We start from the raw sequence: 20,451 nt of genomic DNA on the forward strand, positions 1-20,451 counted from the left end.
CCCTCCAACCTTGTGACATATCGACATTTGGCAACGGACTTTTCATGTTGACATATGATGTGCAAGGTACCCTGGGTGTGTCTGTTGTTGATGTTCTGGGACGGGGTGTCAGCTTCACCCTGTTACATGCATTGTGTCTTTTCAAAACACACTTCCATTTTCACAGGAAATGTACACTTTGTATCGTCTCTTTCAAAATAAACGCACTACGTCAGTATAACATGTGAATTGATATTTTTTTCCTCAACAACAAACATTCAGCCAACATACGCACAGGCAACAAAATCACCTGGTTAAGTTTAGGTTTAGGAAATACCAGGGTTTGGCTTTACATTCTTACGGAGAGTGAACACTGGCCTCCCAGGGTGAAAGTCAGTGGTTGTTGGACCTATCCACCACCACTCTCACCCACCCTACTTGGACTTTTCGCCCCCTTGACTTAGGTTGTTTTCCGGTAACGACAACAAGCCATCTATCATGCCGATGTGAAAGGACAGCTTCTTTCATCGATGTAGGTCACTGACCAAGCACCGGCATTCAACAACTTTGGGGTGAGACTGGGTAACACAGTCAGAATGCCAGATTAGCCCAAAGAGCTACTTCAGAACTGAGCACCTCTAGGTCTTCTCTCCGATGTAGCAATCACTGTTTTAAAATGATCAAGATTGCCTTTTTACCTAAAGTTCAATACTTTTGCTAAGAAAATATGTTTTTAGTGAAAATGAAAAACCCACGAGAACCACAAGCTAAAATAACATGAATACTGGATGCACTCAAGCAATTTACTGTTGCTCTTCCATAAAGTTAAGGGACTTATTACGAGAGACAGCTATGCTAGCAGCTTGGTGAGGCAGAGACAGACGTGCTTTAAGTTAAATGCTAATGTCAGCATGCTATCATGCTGATGATCCAACACAATCTCACAGAAATCTGTAATATATAATGGACACAACCTTTTAACAACACTCTTAACAAAGCATTTCATGGTGAAGGGCACAAAATGTGATAAAATTATGTGCTGACAAAACACAAACAAAGCCAATGCAAAGCCTCATGCATGGTCACAGTTTCATTGTGAAACAGTTGCAGTTTGGATGGTTTCAAAAAACAAAAAGATACTTGGTTAAGATGAATAAATAATCAGGGTTTCGGTTAAAATAACTATATACGGGAAGTAAGTGACATAAACGTACTTTATGTAAAGTACCTAAAGAAAGTTGGCCTTCTTTACGTAGTTATGTAAAGTATGTAAAGTCATGTAACTACGTTGACACAAAGAGTGGTCTCCTGGTTGAAAGTCCATGTTTGCTTGACTCATCCACCACCTGCCTGCACTATGTAGAATTTCTCGCTCTTTATACTTAATTTGAATGTCTACTACGACAATAATTCCTCACTCACTTTGCATTGGCACTGTTTTTGTGTTGCCAACATGTAATTTCAATACATTTCACCACCATGTATTGTGTTGTTAAGACTTTGTGGCCATTTAATATATTTCTGCCTGGACGTTCAGAAGATTTGTTTGCCATGTTCATTATCTTAATTTAGCATGCTGACATTCTCTAATTATTAATAAATCAAAGCACAGCTGAGGCTGATGGGAATTTCCAATTATGTTGTCATAAATCAAAGTGTTCTACAGATGAAATATTTGACCTGATGATGACACTAGATGAGTTAAGGGATAATCAAAAGGATTACAGTTCATCCTGAGGATGACTCAACCATCTAAACAAAATGTCACGGTGGTCCGTTAAATAGTTTTTGAGACATTTATACTCAAAACCACAAAAATTAACCCCATGGCAGCACTAGAGGAAAAGTCTCTATGAAGAGACCATGAATATTGAGACCAAATTTCATGAAAATTCATCTTAGACCAAAGTGGTGGATTGATTTGCCATCCGCAGAGCCATACTGCCAGAATAGCTAAACACCAGAACACACTTTCTGTTCAAACCTCTCCAAACCAAACCTGAGATTATGTTTAAAATTGGTGTAGTACCTCTTTAAATTCCAATTCAAAATCCAACCTAAACCTTTGTGTTGCTCAGCTATTTCAAAGAACAAAATACTCGGGCAGATTATCTATAAAACCAACAATAAACAGTGTTATTGTGTGCTTGTGTTTAAAGTTAACTCTGAAAGCATCACATAGAAAAATGTAATTGGAATAGAAGAGAACTCTTCTTGCCAAGAATAGTACTTGTTGGGGATAAACAGCATGGTGAAGCTTCCTTAAAGACAGGCAGGCGGGTGAGGGATTATTATGTCCCCTGTCAGAAGACTGATGGGAGGGGAGAAAATATCTATCAGCTGCTCAGGGAGAGAACGGCACAAAGAAAAAGGAAAGGCAAGGGAGGACACAAAAAGAGGCCTGTTGAAGTAGAGAGAATCAAAGAGAGGGATGGCAGTGCTTCGGAGAGAGAAGCAAAGGGAAAGAGAAAGAGAAGACAGTGGAGATGTATTTGAATATATCATGCGCCTTGGGACAGTTAAATCTCGCAGTATTTATGGTGTTTATCTCCCACAGGGGTTTACAGAGAAGTTTAGCATTGCTGCAGGCTGGAAAGTGGAGCTGACAGATAACCAATAATGAGCTCTGATTGATGCCTCAAGTTATGCACAGTGTGGAGCAGTGATACAGGTGACGAATAACACACACACTGATATGGATACAGTAAAAGCGCACATAAACAGGTGAGCTGGCTGTTTGGTGCTAAACACAAGATAATATTCGGTAAAAGACATAAAAATAGTGCCACATGTCCTCAGGAGGTGTGTTTCTGCTTATGTGTACGGCTGGAAGGAGGCAGTTTGAGCTGATTCAGTTTCTCCGCAGACACAGATACAGGTGAGGACTCACAGATAAAGAAATGAAGGGGTGAGGGGATGACGGAGGGAGGGGTGAGGGGGGTGAGGGCGAGACAAAGCAGGCAATCTCCCCACAAATGAATATTTGATGAGAAGGCTGATATGCTTAAATTAAACGTTATAAATACACAGCAGCGTTAATGGGTTGTCACAGAAAAACGCAAGGGGTTTGCTCTGTCTGAGCATCTAAGCTGTCAGCAGCTCACACACACACACACACACACACACACACACACACACACACACACACACACAGCACAGATTATATCAGGGAGTTGATATACTGCCCAATCCACAATATAGCCAACAAAATTAGAGGATTTGGAATAGAGTCATGTCGAGGGATTGAGATTCACCATATTAAAAAGACATTGCACAAAATGATCTCAGGAAACCGTAAACACACTCAGAGTCCACTTTCCATGCCACAGCGTTATTCCCAAAAGCACATTATCATCTCTGGAAATGGATCTCTGCACTGACATGATGCTTGCGTGTCCATTAGAGGCTTATCAGTGCAATTTTCTCCCACACTTTTAATTAAGTATGCCAGAGATAGAGAAATACAAAAGCAAAGACAGAGAGAAAAGAGAGGGAAAGGGGAACAAAGTGAGGGTGTAATCATGAAAGTTTAGGGTCCCTCTGCTGCTGCATTAAAGGCTCTGCATGTCGTAACCCATCAACTACGAATTAATGAGCGTGTGCTTTTATTGTGAAACTTATAGTACTGCAGTCACGAGGAGAGGTTTCTGTGGGGATGGTTTCTAGTTGGTGCATTCAAGTGCTTAAGGGTCGTCTGCTGAGCAGTAAAGTTTTACTGATAGGCACTCGTATAGTCACACAGCTAGAACCAGGCAAAGTGGAGATGGAATGGTCAGGGAAATATATTACTTTTAATCTAAGAAAAGGAAAAATGTCTGAGTATGGCCTCTTATACACATCTGTCATCTATCTGAGCAAACACCTGATGGACCAATCAGGTGTGCACATCTCACAGAGGTTTGTAGTTAATATCAAATATTAGTTCAGTTTGAATCTCTCACGATATTGTGGAAATTCAGTCACTTGCAATCACCACTAAAGCACAACATCAACTGAAATAATAACGTTATAGGTCAAATGTGTCACAGATCTTCATTTCTGGTCACTGGCTCATTTCTGCATGCCCTGTCACCCAGCTCCCATTCACTAATTGTCCATTCACCCTGGCTTTCCATGCCTCAAATCTAGTCACGCCCACCTCATCAAGGCAGCTCAGTTCACCTGTTTGTCATTACTCACAGCCAGTATATATATATATATATATATACGCCATCCTCAAAGACACAATTGCGTTTTCTCTGATTTGAGGTATAGTGACAAATTTAGGACAAAGCATATGTAATTTTCAAAACAGAACGGTCAACTTGGCTTCAGGTTGCTTATCAAATTAGGAAGTTTTCTATGTACAAGTGAAGCATTAATATTAAGCACAAAGTAATGAAAAAAAAATCATTTTTGATGAGACTTCGTCAAACAGACAGTCATTTTTTTTATAATAAAATGGCAGCATGCCTCAGAATCTGATTTAGCTACTTTCTCCTTTGTGTCAGGACACTCCTTGCCAAATTTCATACTTGTGTGACTGTTTATGCAATTGTAGTCCCAAAAAAGGGGTTTTGGGCCCCCTGAGACCAAACGGCCCCGAGTTGGGGGTGCTCGTTATCAACTTGTGATGGCCCAAGGTAAAGGCTAACAGGCATAATAATGGAAAAAAGGTTGCAGAAAACATCACGAGGGCTGGACGTGGCCCTGGCCTAACTCTTTGCCAGATTGTTCTTCACTGCTCATAGAAGACTGTCCTGCGTTTTTACCAGACTGATTTCCGGTTGTCGAACCTGCCTATCTCTGACCAACCTGTCTTATCTAATTCCCGGTTAATGCACCTACCTTCTGTCCCTGACTACAAGATCTGCCTCTGCATCCTTGGTTCCTGTTTGCCTATGGTTGCTTGGCACTACCATCCGACGACACCACAGTGTGAGTGTTCCCGTCTGCTTACCTGTGGTCCAGAGATTTTCAGTGTGTCACCACACTCGCCATTGTGTGTGCCATGTGAGTACTCACCTGCTGACTTCTCGACCCTCCACCTGGCCCTGACATTCCTTCTGCCTGTCCCCTACTGGTTTGTCTGTTTGGACTATGTGCTTACCTTGTTCTGGATCTTCAACCTCTTGTCTACATCTCCTGCCTGCTCCTACATGGTACCGTTTGTTCAATAACTTACGGAACACATTTTCAGCTTAGCATTACCTTTATTGTGCGCTGAGCCTGCACACAAGAACTACAACACACATCTTGACTTCTGACACCACACCTTATTTCCGACAGTTGTCGTAAAACTGCTGTGCCTACTGCAGCAACCATGCCACAACTAGTGTGGCTCATACACAACACCGTTGAATGTAACTTGAAATGAACTGTGTGTAACCTGCCCTGTACCTGCTGAGTTTTGACATAAAATGGTGACTGATTGGTTTATTTCAGGTGGGCCTGAGGCAGTGTTTGCTTAGTGCTGTTTCATTTTATGTGTGTGACATAGGGATTTTCTACCCAGAAGTTTTTCTAAACAAACAATATGATTTGGTCTATACTGTAATGACTTCTGTCGGTGACTCACAAAAGTATACTCTTTTCAGCACCTATTATTTGCACAGTTTCTCAAGGTGTATTAGTAGGCCCCTTGTGCTACCTGTATGCTGACGATGCAGTTATTTACCAATAAAACCCAGTTACTTTCCTAATTGGGAAAATGAAAACCAATTCAATTCTCCTACTTCTTCAAACATCTGTGAATTGTTTCAGAATAAACTTGGCTTTTTGTTATGTAAAACTAGCTTTCAGAAATATGGGTAAAAAGCGCTTTCATCACTGATTTGTCCAGATGCCTGCAGTCCATTCTGACCTCTGTCTGCTACTTTGAGCAACTTCTGACAAACAAAAGATCCAGTTGGTGTTGTTTGTGTGAGCCGGAGGGCGCAGACAGCATTAGGGAAGTAGCTGGAGGACAAAGTTTATCAGAGATTTTGGCTAATTAGTTTCACAACAGGAGGGGGTTGGGGGGGGTAGATGGAGGAACAGCAGAGGGAGGACAAAGATAGTTTCTGTTTTCTCAGTGTGATATCGCAGGATTCAGCGACCATGACCTGACTCTTCCAGTTTATTCAAATATGGAATTTATTCAGTCAAATATTTAGTCATGGTGCACTTGCAGAATATTGATTCTTGAGCTCCTTTATTGCACCGTGCTACTGCCAATGCTAAAAAAAAAAAAAAAAAAAAAAAACCCACATTGAGTAAACAGACTGGTGTGTGTGTGTGTGTCCCATTTTCAGATTAAAAGTCTTGTTCTCACAGTTTAGATCTGAGCTGGAACTTGGTAAACACAAATCACTTTATGTATTTGTGTGTTCAGAATGATTAGCATTTTGTAACTATATATAGATACATTTGATAATGAAACGTATCCGTGCATACAATCTGATGTAATTAGCGTGTACTTACTGTGACCGCTATTCTCACGTTATCTCTCCCCACAGAGGTTTTATCTATGATCATCAGAGGTTAAATAAGGGACAAAAGAGTCTAAGGATTATGTTTCAGTTTTGATAGAGTCCTGTACTGTAGGTATTATGCAGTTATGATGCAATATAATAAATATTCCTGCTGGATAACATTATAACAATATCTCCGATATTTGGTTGAAACGTGTAAAAGTATAATTGTCTTAATGAAGTATCAGTGTGGATGTTGAGTAGAGTTAAGCTGAGAAACAGGTCAAAGTCAATTTAGCAATTACAGCAGTAAGTTGCATCTTTTCATCACTGGGAAAGATTCAGAAAAGCTAAGTGTGAGACAGATGTCAACTGAGCAGTCTGCACACACACACACACACACACACACACACACACACACACACACACACACACACACACACACACACAATCATTACAAGAGCACTAATCAGGTAGGTTAAGTGATAACTGCAGTGTGGGTGGACGACGACTGGGCAGGGACTTTAATTTGGCCAACTAAGGCCCTGTCACACAGGAAAACATAGATGTGTTCTGGCCTTTTGTCCACATACAAACTGCCTCTGCCTCCTGACTCAGTTGAGGGTGAAGATTTTTAGAAACTGTTTTCAGTGTAGTGTAGCATCAGTGTGTGCTGATGTCTCATTTGTGAGGCATCACAAATGAGGTGAAATTTCACGCAATGCCATGTCCAAAAGAGTGCTGGCTCTAACCTTGCTTTTAACATTATTTTTGGGGCAGTTTTGCCTTTAATGACAGTCTAGCTGAAGAGAGACAGGAAATATAAGAGAGAGTGGGAATGACACGCATCAAAGAGCCATAGGTTGAAGCTGAGCCTGTGATGCAGCAGAGGGCTCAGCCTACATTGGGTGCACACTCTATTAGGTGAGCTAGAGGTTGCCCCAGGCTCTGACCTTGCTATCAGGACTTTCTACATGTTTCCACTTTAATGAAAATTTACCCTTTCAAATAAAATCAGGAAAAGGGGCATCAGAATCCACAACCTGACCCCAAGATGCTGCCTATTTATTCTAATGAAGTTGAGTATGTACAGTAGTGTTTTTCCTGCTGGCCCCAGCCACGAGTTCCTGTTCGGCTCATAGACTTTACATTGTGATGACATCACAGAGTTTTAAATCGCTTTTCTCAGTTTAAGTAAAGTGTTACAAATATAAAACCTCCAGGGACCTACAATTCATAATAGAAAGAGTAATAATATTGACCTTGTTTTGACATGTTTTTTATAACGGTGGCCAATGGGGAAATGCTTTTTGGGCCACAGGGGATTTTTTTTTCCTGCAATACTGCGAGTGGCCACTTGGAAAATTGGCTGCAAGGCTGAGCTGTATTCCTGGAGGCCTGTATGGAGGTCACTGCTCTGGGTAGCATTATGGTAATTGGTTTTTTTTTCAGGTTTCTGATTTGCCAACATCTCCTTCTTCTTCTTCCTCTTCTTTGTGTGGGTTTATAAGGATTAGGGCTATATGGCTGCGTGTTGGTTTGGCATGCTCTTGACGGCACTTCAGTGATTTTTTTATACCATTGTTTGTGGACTGGAATTTTGTTTGTGAGAATAAAGACAGGAAAAAAACCTCTTTTCAAAAATACCCGTGTCCATGTGAACTAGGCCTAAGACATTTACAGGTAGAGAGTACCTTTGTAGCTCAGTGGTTACAGGGTTACAGCACGTCATACCCCTCTATCTCTCCTATTTCTACCCTGTCCTCTGTCAAATAAGGGCAAAAATGCCACGAAAAAAACACATCAGCAGGTATTTCAGGAGTTGTTGGAGAGTCAATATTGGACTACATCAGATAGATAGGGGGACAACTTCCGATGATTGATTATGTTGCATTGTGTCTGTTGGATGTATTAAAGAGCATTTTGCTAACTTTGTGTTCACATCTTATTCTGCTGCCCCCAAGTGGCCAAAAAATCTATTCATGCATCTTTAAATTTAATATATTTTATTATGTTTTTCTGATGTTGAACAATTGTATTCAACCCAGGTGCACCTTTTAAAATTTTAATGACACTTCTTGAAACTCACCCAAACACACTGAATCCATTGAGTGTAAGCTGCTAACCTTTTACACTGAGTTCAAACTTACAGTTCATTAATGCTCAACATGAAACAAGAAGTTTAAAACTGATTCAAGACAAAAACATTTGTTATTAAAGACCATATTCATGAGATGAAAACTCATATTTCACTTGTGCCGTATGTGGGGGGTGAGAAATTAGGTCTCCAACTGAAGGCCAATGTATCAGACTCAGAATCGGCCGACAGTGTCAGCAGAGGACAATGTGAGTGTGCGTGCGCGTTTGTGTGTAGGTCGAGCTAACATGGACACTGCAAAGCTCATTTACAAAGAACTGAAAGAAGTTTTTTTAAAATGTCTCTAGCCTAAATAGTCAAAGGAGGAAGCACTTGTTAAGTAGTAGGAAACCAACCTTTATTTAAAAAAGGAACATAAATATACCTACAGGAGTTAAAGATGAAAGAAACAAGACCCTACACGTGAAGAAGAAATTGCATAATTAAGATCTGCTTCCAGTCAAATCATTTCAAATGTTCTGGATGAGAACGAGCCGGGATGTTTTTTTATCACTACAGTGACTTCATGTGCCAGAGACACACCAGCAACACTGAAATGGATCATAACATTTAACCTTTGTTCCAACAGTTTGCCTTCTACCCTAACCACCCAACACATTCAGATTCATGAGATGATGACTTGTGTGACGTGCAGTGGTGAATGTTAGTCATGGCTTTGTTCAAAAGCAAAAGATTTGCAACAATAAAAAAAAGGGGTTTCATCACTTCAGAGCATTCTCAACTTAACTACAGCTCAAAATAATCTACCCCTTAGTAAACATGGAAATACAAATCACTTATAAGTTTGTTTCAAACACTTAGAGAAATGTTTTAAATTAACATTCCCACAACAAGCACTCATCTGCAAAGAAAGCATTAATGCTCTAAGAGGATTTACAGTAAGATTCAAATCGAAAAAGGCTCAGGGTCACGATTACTGATGCTGTTAGGAATGACATGTTGCACTCAAAGCCTACATCTTCTGAAATATTTATTGGAGAGATAAATCATAAGTCTGTACTGTGAAAGCTACTTACAACATCATCAGTGACAGAAAAGTTTGAGATGAATATCTGAGTTAAAAATACTTGATTTCAATTAAATCTAAACTTTCATGTGTCAGTTAACAGTCCGGCCAATACTGCAGATTGCACACCAAGAACCAGTGCAATATGGGCACTTCCTTAAGTTATCACACACACATACGAACGACCACAAAGGGAGCTAGTCCGGAGAGTTCTCAGGTCTGTCCTTTAGGTGCATCCAGCCTGTCAGCATGTCCGTCTCTGTTTCCACTGCTCAGTTCGAGGGAGGCGGAGGATGAGGACTCGAGACGAATCATGGAAAGAACAATCAGGGATTGTACTTGGTGTCTGAATTAAGGTAAGTGTACATGTCCACAAGCACACAAATGTACAGTGTATGTCCGTCTGAAGGGAGGAGGAGGCTGGATGTGTGTGTGTGTCTCAGGAGATGGTGGAAAACTCTTTGAGCAGGACGTCCTGACTCAGTGTGTTCAGAGAGACATTCTTCCTCACATTCAGGCTGATGGAGCGCACCTGCAGACAGACGGAGAGGGACATTTATTACCAGGTCAAACAGACGCCAAACTGAGGAAACTGCACTTTGTCAGTACACTGAGTTTAACTTGTCTCGTACCCATACACACGCGTATATTAATTAAAGGAGCAATCCACCAATTTCACACATGAAGGCCAGTTTATTTGTCCCAAGGAGGATAAGGAGGTTATCCCAAGCCTGTTTTACACAGAGATTTTGCAATAGGGCCACAACGAAGACATGTCATTACGTCAGCTCTGCTTTCTTATACACAGCCACACAATAGCAGCCTACTGCCACCACAGAGTGTGATTTTAGATAGAATTCCCAAAGATAAAGAGGTGTGACAAGTGGGAGGTGCAACACAACAGTATCAGCCTCTAGTGTGACAATTAGCACAAGTGTCGGCAGTGCTTTCTAAACAATAACAATGATATAACATGGCAATAACCGGCTAAATTCCTCCTCTGCGCAGAGAATAAGGAGCTCCTGGACCTTAAGTGCTAAGTGTTGCCAGCTGCTTCTATGGACTGTACACATGCCGTGTCTTCAACCGCATGGAAAACGCAAGGTCGGGCACTTGATGCTGCACTTGTGTCTTTTTTGAGCCAGCTTTCACGAGCGCAGTGGCAGGTTGTGTCTGCAGTTGCTGAGCAACCTTAACAAGCACCGTATCATTGCCTATTTACCTGAAATACTGGTATATATCTTCCACGCACTCTTTATAAGTGTGTGGGCCTATCGTCCTAAAGGACAGATGTAAAGCTCTGGCAGCTCTGCACCAAAATGATCAGCTTTCCATAGTTACCACAGACTGATATTTACGGAAGAAGGGAAAGATATTTGTCGGCTGTGATTGGTTGTTCCTCGTCACGTGACATGTGATGTGCGTTGCTGCATTCCAAAAGTTGAACTTGGTTTATATCGGAGCACAGCCTTCACGCTCTGAAAAGTAGGCACTTGGGAATGCGTGCGCGTCACAACGTCGTTGCTCTGGCATTTGAGCGTGCCTGCCACGAGTCCACACTGAACACAATGAATTTGTGCCATATGTACAACCCCTAAATCTCCCAGCAGTGGGTCACTTGTATAACATGTTGTTAAACCGTCTTACTCATCCCATTGGCTGACGCTTTCACATGGATGGGATTGGGCACTCTTACTACCTCCACTGTCAGCTTAAAGGCAAGACAACTCTGTCCCCCTAATTTGCAATCGTACCTCCTGATTCTATTTCACGTTTTACCTTCTCATCTATACCTCACTGTAACTGGTTTATGTTTTGTTAAAGGTATATTAGGTAACATTCCCACATTTAAATGTCTAAAACTGACTTGACCTATGTTATAGATTTTGTTGAGTCATATATTTAATTATCCCAAATGTTTCCAACAATGTTCAAACCAAGCAAAATCTAACTTCATGTATGGCAATAGTTCCCAACTGGTGGGTCGCAAGTCCATTCTGAATGGACCGCAGTTGACTTGTGAATGTGTCAAGTTTATAGAAAACACACTTTATTTTGAAATACAGTGAATTTCCAGCACTAGCTTTTATTCTGAAGTGCTGTTTCCTGTTGTAGAGTGAGTGAATAACAGATAGCTGCAAACTAGCTCAATGGCATTGCCAAATCCACGCCTGACACAGAATATATTAAACTTTGTGGACCTTGAATTAATGACTAAGGAGAAATCTGGATCCTGTGGCTGGACCAGTTGGGAAGCACTGATTTAAGGTAATGGTTTGTTTCATTTGGCCACCGGTCAGTGGTATCTTACAGCCTAAACTTTATACACTCTAGCGCTCTAACTTCCGATTAAACATGAGGAACACCAGATGATTCGTGACATAATATGAGTGAGGAAGGAAGTTGCAAGCCCCTCTATTGTTTACTACTGTTTGTATTGCTCACTCATGATGGAGCACAAGTATTTAATGCCGACTGCATTCTGTCGTTGAAGGCGTTGCCATAAAGTGCAAACTTAGAAGCTAACCAAACGTGAACATGATGTCTGCCTGAGTCACCTCAAATAGACTTTCATCAGCAATGGGGGTTGTTCAACAATAAAAACAACAACTTCCATGATCTCTACGCTACTTGACGATGTAATGAAAGTTGGGTCTTTTGTTATTGTTTTGATTGAGAGACCCTTAGCCGCAGAAATTACATAATGAGAATTTATGTTCAATGTGTTTCACTATTTAAAAGAAAATGTGAAAATAATGCACCAATATTAAACAAGTCCAGGTTAAAATTTGGATTTAAAAATCTAATTTGCAAAGATTAACTTCTTTTTTCTTTACTTACTCAGGGGGGACTCTGGTGGTAATTTCTGTTTAAAGTCTATTACGGAAAGCATTTTCTCAGCTGTCAACTTTGCAAAAAGACCTTGCAGGACACACAACTGCTTTGAGGTGTGTAGGGACATAAAATCTGAGTAAAAAGACAATTTGTCTCCTTTTAAAAAAAGTAAGGTCCTAATAATTTATACCCTTCCTTTTAACACAGAGCATCCTCCAAAGTGGGGAGTGAGTCTGACTTTATGTGGTGTGACACACTGCAGAGAAGGCAGGGTTAAGTTTGGGGAAGAACTTGAGTCTCAGTAGACCACATTAAACCCTCAACACCCACAATACGCTGCCTCGGACTTACCAGCTCCTTGAAGAAGGCAGCCTCTTTGGGCTGCTCCGAGTACCTCTCAAACTGGTCCAAACCATCCTGCAGTTTGAGCGTCAGTGTGTCGTAGTTGGACCGAACCACCTCCAACACCTAGCAGGGTGACAGATGACGGAAACAGAAAATGAACATGTTGCTTAACTCCATAATACAGAATGGTTAAGGCATCACACAGTGAATACTTGAGTTGAATAGTCAGCGAACAGTCAAATATTAATTAGTGTTTAATACTTTATTACAACATCTTTATTCATGAGGGATCATGATCTGGTTGAATCTGGTTCCTTTACATGTTATTTCCAGTGCTGACTGTCTGGGTCAACTCTATTACCATGGATGTGACTGGTTGTTTGGATAAAGGGACACATCTGTCCTATGTGATGAGTTTTTTTTCAGCATTTTCTTTTGCTTTTTTACTTGTTTTGTCCCATATCTCCACAAAATTGTCCACCATTAGCTACAACTCTGTTAGGTTTATCTTACAGTGGACATTTAATGATGTTTTTAATCCTCAGATGAGCAGACTGGTCTTGAATTTGTAATAAAATTGAGCCGCTGTTTGTGTCTCTTACAGTAAGTACCAATGAGATTTAGTTAAGACTTTAGGACCCAGGCACAACAAGCTGAGGGTCAGCCATCGGTCAATCTTGGACCATTGGTGAGCGTCTGTTGGCCTAGTTTTTGTGCCATGTCCTGCATCATTGGCAGTAGTTGGGTCTTTGTCAGCTGTTTTTCTGCCAATTCAGCATGTTGAAATGGCGTCGGACCCAGCAGAACCCATCAGTGAGTGAAGTCACTCTGATTGGCAGCTCAGTTTAGCGCACAAGAAGAGAAACACAAGTGAGGAAAGTAAACAAATGGCTAAAGTAAAGAGGGCGTGAGATCAAAACAAACTTGTTGTGAAAGATAAGTTTTATTTTTTTAGCATCGGGCTGTGTTGTTAATGTACTAACTGGCTAAGTAGCATCTTGAATCCATCCTATCTGTCTTCTGGTTTCTCTTTTTTAATGATGTATACAGACAGCTGCCACCAGGTAGTATGGAGAGTTATTTCCTCTAACGCAGGTGCAGAAAATGTGTGCTAGTTGGCCATTAGCTGCAGTCTTGGCGGTGTGTTCCAGTGCAACTTTCTGGCCAAGATACCACCAACAGTCGGCCTTTCGTCGCCACTAGTTCTTTGCTGTTGGTTTGGTGTGTCTGAGCCTTTGCAGAGTTTCACAATGAGGGCATTTTTGCTTTGGGAAGGACTCACTTCATCATTTTAAGGTCACAGTACGAATACAATCAAGCATGTGCAGTATGGTGAGTGAGTGACTGAATACCATGGTAATAAGTGCACAGGACACATATGCCTGAAGTAGAGTCCAGCTGAGATAAGAAGGTGAGCTGAAATCAGAGGTAATTATGCAGAGATTCTCCACACTTCCACCCCTGCCATCCCCCCATTCAGCCGTGAAATAGCCCCTAAGCAGACCTTTTTCATTATTTTATTAATGTCCCTGCAACACTCCACACAGCATGAAACATTCACAATGAGATGCTTGAGCCACACTTTGTCATGCTTCCCAGAGAAGCTCTATCAACATGCTCCTCTCAAGCAAGTCCAGCTTTTATCCGCATTAACACAAAGATGTTAACCTACCAGTAGTCACACGCAACACGTACACATTCTCCTTTAGCTCTGGCAGTATATATCTACTGTACAGCTGAATTCATCATTTTCAAATTTATTAATAGAGGGGAAAACATTCTTTGTCCTTTCATTTTCGTCTAATAAATCTACAGCTCCGCTCAGGGAAAAAAAAGTGCTGTTGTTTTTATTTCAACCTCTGATGGTATACTGATGAAAAATTCATACCCATATCTCTCTCTCTGCCTCCTTCTCCCTCACAGCTCTCCATCACCCTCCTCTCTGTGGAAATGTGGAGGTAGGTTTGAATGGTAACCTCAACTAATGTGTGTGTGTTTTTCTCACTGGTGGTGAATGGAAAAGACGGAAGGAGGAGGGGGAGTACGCATGAGCTGTGACAAACTGGTTAGATGCAAAAAAAATAATAAAGTAAATGGAGGATTAAAGAAAAGTCAAGAGAAGACAGAGAAAAAATGTAACCTTTACCACATGCTGTTTTCCCAAAGACAGGGATGATAAGTGTTTGGTTCAGCATTTTGCCCGCACACAGTCGTCTCAGCTGAGCTACTTTCTGCATCACTAAGCAGATATGATTGTGCACACGCAGTTGTCGTCGTGTTTATCTTGAAGCGCGGGTACAAAAGAAGTCCTGCGTGTGCGCCGAAGTGTGTCTTGACTAATATTGTATTGTTTGTGAGAGACAGACAGAAAGACAGACAGACAGAGTACAGCAGCTCATTTCAATGCAGCTTGTTTCTGGAGGCCATCCATCTTCTCGTGTCACTATGGGGAATGAAGACGCTGCAGGCGGGAGTGCAGGTGGTTACTGTGTTACTGCACGTGTGTTGCGCACTGTGTGTCAAAAGAAATGCAAGGTCGCACACTTCATTTAAAGATGAGGAGAGAGGCACACAGGAGAAAAACAAAGAGCTTCATCTGAACAAGTGACAACCTTAATGTCCCTCAAATGGATCAAAGTTTAATCTCTACCTCCATTCTGTCCATAATACGGGCTTGCGTGCACTCTGCTCATCACTAGGATGCAAGACACAACAGGGTATTTTTTGGGATGAATTTACACCAGTCTTTACCTTTTGTGTCCATTTGCTGTGAGCATTATTTTCTTCAGCCTGAGCTAAAATGAAACTTGCCTTTTGTTCAGTTGAAAGCTCTTGATACGGTTCACTCAATTCTCTCTCTGAAAATCCGACCTACATTTTATGATTTTTTTTTCAGTGCTTCAAAAGGACTGTTTATTTAAAGGTGTATTTTGGGAGTCATTTGTTTGCAGGCGACAGCGGGGAGATGACAGCAAATGAGGGTAGAGAGCAGTTGGACACAAACATTGTGTTCAATGATCTGCACCTCACACCCTGAGCCACCAAAGGTCTCCCAGAGGGACTGTTTTTTATTATTTCTAGGAGCAGAAAAAACAAGAACTTCGATGAAATACTGTTAATATGACAGATTCTATGTCTCTGGTCTAATCATCAATTTATCCTTAAGTGCCCTTACAGACATGTCTTAAAGTATATACTTAAACTAATATTTTGTTGACATGGTTTTCCCACATTACAGTTAAAAGCTATGAGTACCACCTTGCTGTTGTATGCCCCCACGAATCAGTCCTGTTGCAGTTAGAGTTTACATCCATGTCTGTCCAGACTCATATGTAGCCATAAAATTGGACAGTGTTTCAAATAGGCTATGAATGATGCTGCAAAGACGCTACAAATTCTAAAACGTGGATACGTCACACACATCTTCAACCTGGCAGCACAGAGGATCTATACAATCAGCACAGATTAGTGCCATCAACTCAGTATCCAACCAAATGTCTCCCCCTTCTGTTCCTGAGATATGACCTTGAGTAATGGCCATTAAAGTGTTTTTGCAGAACATTATGATGTCACAGTGAAGCTGACCTTTGACCTTTTGGATATAAAATGTCATCACTTCATCATTTTAATATTCAATATTCGTGTGAAGTTTTGCTGTAATTAGCATATGAACTCTTGAGTTATGGCCAGAAACATGTTGTGCGAGGTTACAACGAACTTTGACTTTGACCATTAAAATCTAATCAATATATTCTTGAGTCCAACCAGATGTTTGTGCCAAATTTGTGGAAATTCCCTCGGGGGGTTCTTGAGGTATCGCGTTCACGGATGCATATACTGACGTGCAGAGAACTTGAAAACAAAATTTCTCCAACCACAGCTCTGCTGATGCACAGGCATAAAAACTTCCAAAAGGGGCACAGAGAACATCTACTCCCTCTCCCTCATTAAGAAACTCTGGATCTGGCCAGAGGACAATCAAGATGTTTTGGCTTCTCTTTTGGGGGAGCTGTCATGTCGTCCATCTTCATTATACAGTCTATGCTCCAGATGCAAGTATATAATAATACTCTGCTATGGTTAATATTTTACAAAGTTAATTAAAAAGCAAAAAGAAATTCCCTCATTGAGAAATTCTGGATCTGATCTCTGCCTTGCCCACTGGTGACAGAGCAGTGTGCATAAAGATGGCTAACGCTAGCATTTAGAGGAAACATCGGAGAGATTTAGCCATTTTAACCTCATCAGACCCAGACTCAGATAAGGAGCCTGCTGTGCACAAAAATCAGCAGCTAGCAGACGTATCAGAAAGTTAAGCGTCGTAGCGTTAGCATCTTTTATTTGTTTATGCTGTTTGTTAGCTTATAGGCTAACTAGTTGTGGCTGACACAACGTAAATGGTTGAGAAACATACAATACTATCTGCTATGATGGGGTTTTGGTGTTGAATGAAGTAGGCTGTTTCATATAATATGAGTTGACATGGTACTGAAAGTGTCTGGGACTGTGAGACAGTAAAATATCAGTGGCATGGGATGTCAACAATACTCTGTAATCTTAAAACAGAAAATGTGGAAACATAGAAAATACTATAAAAATTCACTGCCAGCTTTAATTACTTGTAGGTCTATATGTGACATTAGTTTAGAGTATTTTTTGCTATTTAGTTGTATGATAATGGATATATCATATAAAACACTTAAAAGTAATGACTGTTTTTGCTATCGAAGTAAAGGTTGGAAGAGTAGCCTAGTTAATGACTGATGAGGTCTATCTGACCGAATGTTGTATTTATAATAACTTGAGCCATTTAACAGTGTGAAAATTATTTTTCTAATAAAATATTAGCTTTTTTCCTAGTTCTCATCACACAGATGTCTCATATTATTCTGAGTTGCAGTGATAGTTTCAGATTGTAAAAATAGCAACACAATCACTGTGGACTAAAATAAACTTTGCATGAGTTAAAATCCTGCTAACATCTCATGCATTTAGTGTGTAAATGATTTGTTTGTTAGAAGCTCTGTTTCTCCAAATCCTGCTTCGAGGTACAGGCCTCAGATGGACAAAAAACACCACAACTTTTGTATTCGCAAAACATAAGCTGACAATGATCCATAGACCCGACTACTAATGTTACAGACGTCTGCTCAAAACTACCAATGATCAAAAACAAAGTTACTTTATCTAACGAGAGTTGTGTTCATATCACTGTCTGCTCATACACACCAAAGCCAACTTCTGCCTTCCCTCTTTGTTGTGAATAAATCTGGCAGATAAAAGCAGAGAGGTAATTGGGGAGAATAATGACCAAATCCATCACTCTCTTATCAGCTTGTAAAAAAAAAGGCTCTTCTGGCTGTTTTCCTATCCTCACCGATTTGACATAAGTGATAAAGTCTTAAGTGAAGCTCAAAGCGCTCGTATCAGCGAAGTTCAGCCTCCTTACAGACTTAAGTTTTTCCTGTACTGATGAAGGACTAACTCAGTGTTTCAGAAGTTGTCCAGTTGCTTATTGACTTAATTTCACTCAGTGTTTGTGTTTGCAGAGAAGTAGGCCGCAGACATCAGAGACACTGTGACATTTACTGTATTTCAAATACATGAATCCATAATCAGAATTAAAAAATGGGATGTTTCCCTTACAAGTATAGTAAAAGATGTTTAGGAGAAAATTATTAAAGCTGTTGGAATGGACCTGACGTGTGTATGTCACCATCTGTTGTGTACAGTGGAAAAAGCTTCATATTTGTTGTACACAGGGTCCCCCCGGCTGCCTGAACTGTGCGCAGTGAATCAGCCACGATGAGTTTTAAGCTCAGTGGTGTGTGATAACAACTGCTTGTCTAGGTATCTCATCCCAATAAGCCATGTCTGAGTCATCCATCTCTGCCACATCACTGTAACTACTTCTTGATGAATAGGCATTCTTTCAAAATAAAATGCAGTGAGGCCCGTCTCAAACACTTTCAAAGTACTGAGTGTTTTTCCATTGTGCACTAAAAAATTCATAAGATTTACTTTTGAAATGACAAGAGTGATGTTTCAGTGGAGTTTCGCCGAAATGGCCCAGAGATGCTGCTGAAGTTTGTTTTTATTTACATGCAACTTTTAGTCAGCGTGCAGAATAAAAGGCATGCGGTGCTTACCTGTTCTTCTGACAGCTGGGAGATGTGGTTCACAGCAGCGTACGACTCAATCTTGGGGTTAAAATGGTTGATGATGGCCCTGGAAGACAAAACACAAACAGCAGAGTTTTTCTCCCCTTCGAAACACTTTGAAGTGTAGAAATACTCTGCTATTCTGCTATGGGTCATATTTCGTTAGACATGATTAATTAAGTTTAAAGAACTATGAAAAGGGCCTGAACACACAGAGTTACTATTTCTCTCTCATTAAGAAATTCTGGATCTGTCCTCCGCCTCACCCACCATAGCTACTAGAACTCGGCTGACCAGTGCGCAGTGTGCATCAAGATGGTTAGCGTTAAACATCAGAGAGATTCAGCCACAGGTTTGAGTCTCAGTCACACCTGGTCCCCAGGAATTGTGTCAGGCTTTGAAACTAATTTCCGTAGTGGCCAAACAGTGTAATTACACCATCATGTCATGTCCCATGGCCCAAAAAGATGTTTTCCCATTGACTTTCATGGCGATAGAGAGGTCTGTTAATCACTGGATACATTTTTTTGAGCATCACAGCCCTCATGAAATGATTTGTTTCACTTCTTGGAATTTGATCCAATTGGTCCGATAATATTTGGAAAGTGCATGACTGAATCATTTTATGCCCATTCAAGTTCACAAGTGCTAAACCAGAAGTAGCCAGCTAGACCAGTGAAAGTCTCAAGTGCACCTGCTCTCAGGGTTGATTATCCAAGTATTTTTTTATGGTCAGCTGATCATTTTTGGTCTTGGCCTTGGCCAATTTTCGTAAGATTGAACGGGGTACCGCCTCTAACACTACTGCCAGTCCTCATTATACATCCATGAGACTCGGATGAGGAGTCTGTTGTGCACCTTAATTGGCATCTAGTGGACATAATAGAATGGTAAGTGTAGTTATGTTGTTTGTGTTAGCAGCTGTGAAACATACAATAGTATCTGCTTCAGTGATGCCATGTGTTCACATTGGTCCGGTTTACATCCAATAACTGCACACTCTACCATGTTTGCTGTCAAAACTTTCACTGTGCTAATGTAAACTCTGCTCTCTGTACTGACAAGTCAGCTCTGCACTGGAGGTTTCAGGTTTGGCATTTGCATATTAGACAGTGACTGACTTTTGAATCAGTGATGTACCAAATCTATCCTGTACCGTTTGGATCTCAGATTTTAGAGAAGCGCACAGACATCACCCCCTTCAGTAGAGGAATGTAAGGAATGTGTCTCTAGTGAAAAACTTGGCATAGATACAAGTCAGTATAGTCAAGGTCAGACACTACAGGGGACATGTTTTTGAGTGGAGGGGATCTTTAAAGTCCAAGAATGGGACGTATACTACACTGCCAACACTACATGCACACCCGAACATTACAGACATATGCAATTGTTAAAAATCTCATTCCAAAACCATGAGCATTAATCGTCTTTTGGGAAGACTTAAGACCAGATTTTGGAACCTGACTGCAGGGATTTTCTCCATTTTAGCCACAAGAGCATTAGTGACGTTGGCCATGTTGGCCGATAAGGCCTCAC

General features: G+C 40.8%; 1 protein-coding gene across 1 annotated transcript in view; it reads right to left on the minus strand.

Annotated features, from left to right (window-relative positions):
* Positions 1-8,446: 8,446 nt before the first annotated feature.
* The window catches only part of armh3 (armadillo like helical domain containing 3), a 36,478-nt gene continuing 24,473 nt past the window's right edge, over positions 8,447-20,451 (minus strand). The window contains exons 24-26 of the mRNA XM_049572784.1: positions 18,904-18,982; positions 12,761-12,877; positions 8,447-10,106 (exon numbers count right to left, since the gene is read on the minus strand). Coding sequence (XP_049428741.1) covers positions 10,014-10,106; positions 12,761-12,877; positions 18,904-18,982 — 289 coding nt within the window. The 3' untranslated portion in view covers positions 8,447-10,013. The remainder of the gene's footprint in view (positions 10,107-12,760; positions 12,878-18,903; positions 18,983-20,451) is intronic.

Source organism: Epinephelus fuscoguttatus, linkage group LG3 (assembly GCF_011397635.1).
Source record: "Epinephelus fuscoguttatus linkage group LG3, E.fuscoguttatus.final_Chr_v1".
Lineage (NCBI taxonomy): Eukaryota > Metazoa > Chordata > Actinopteri > Perciformes > Serranidae > Epinephelus > Epinephelus fuscoguttatus.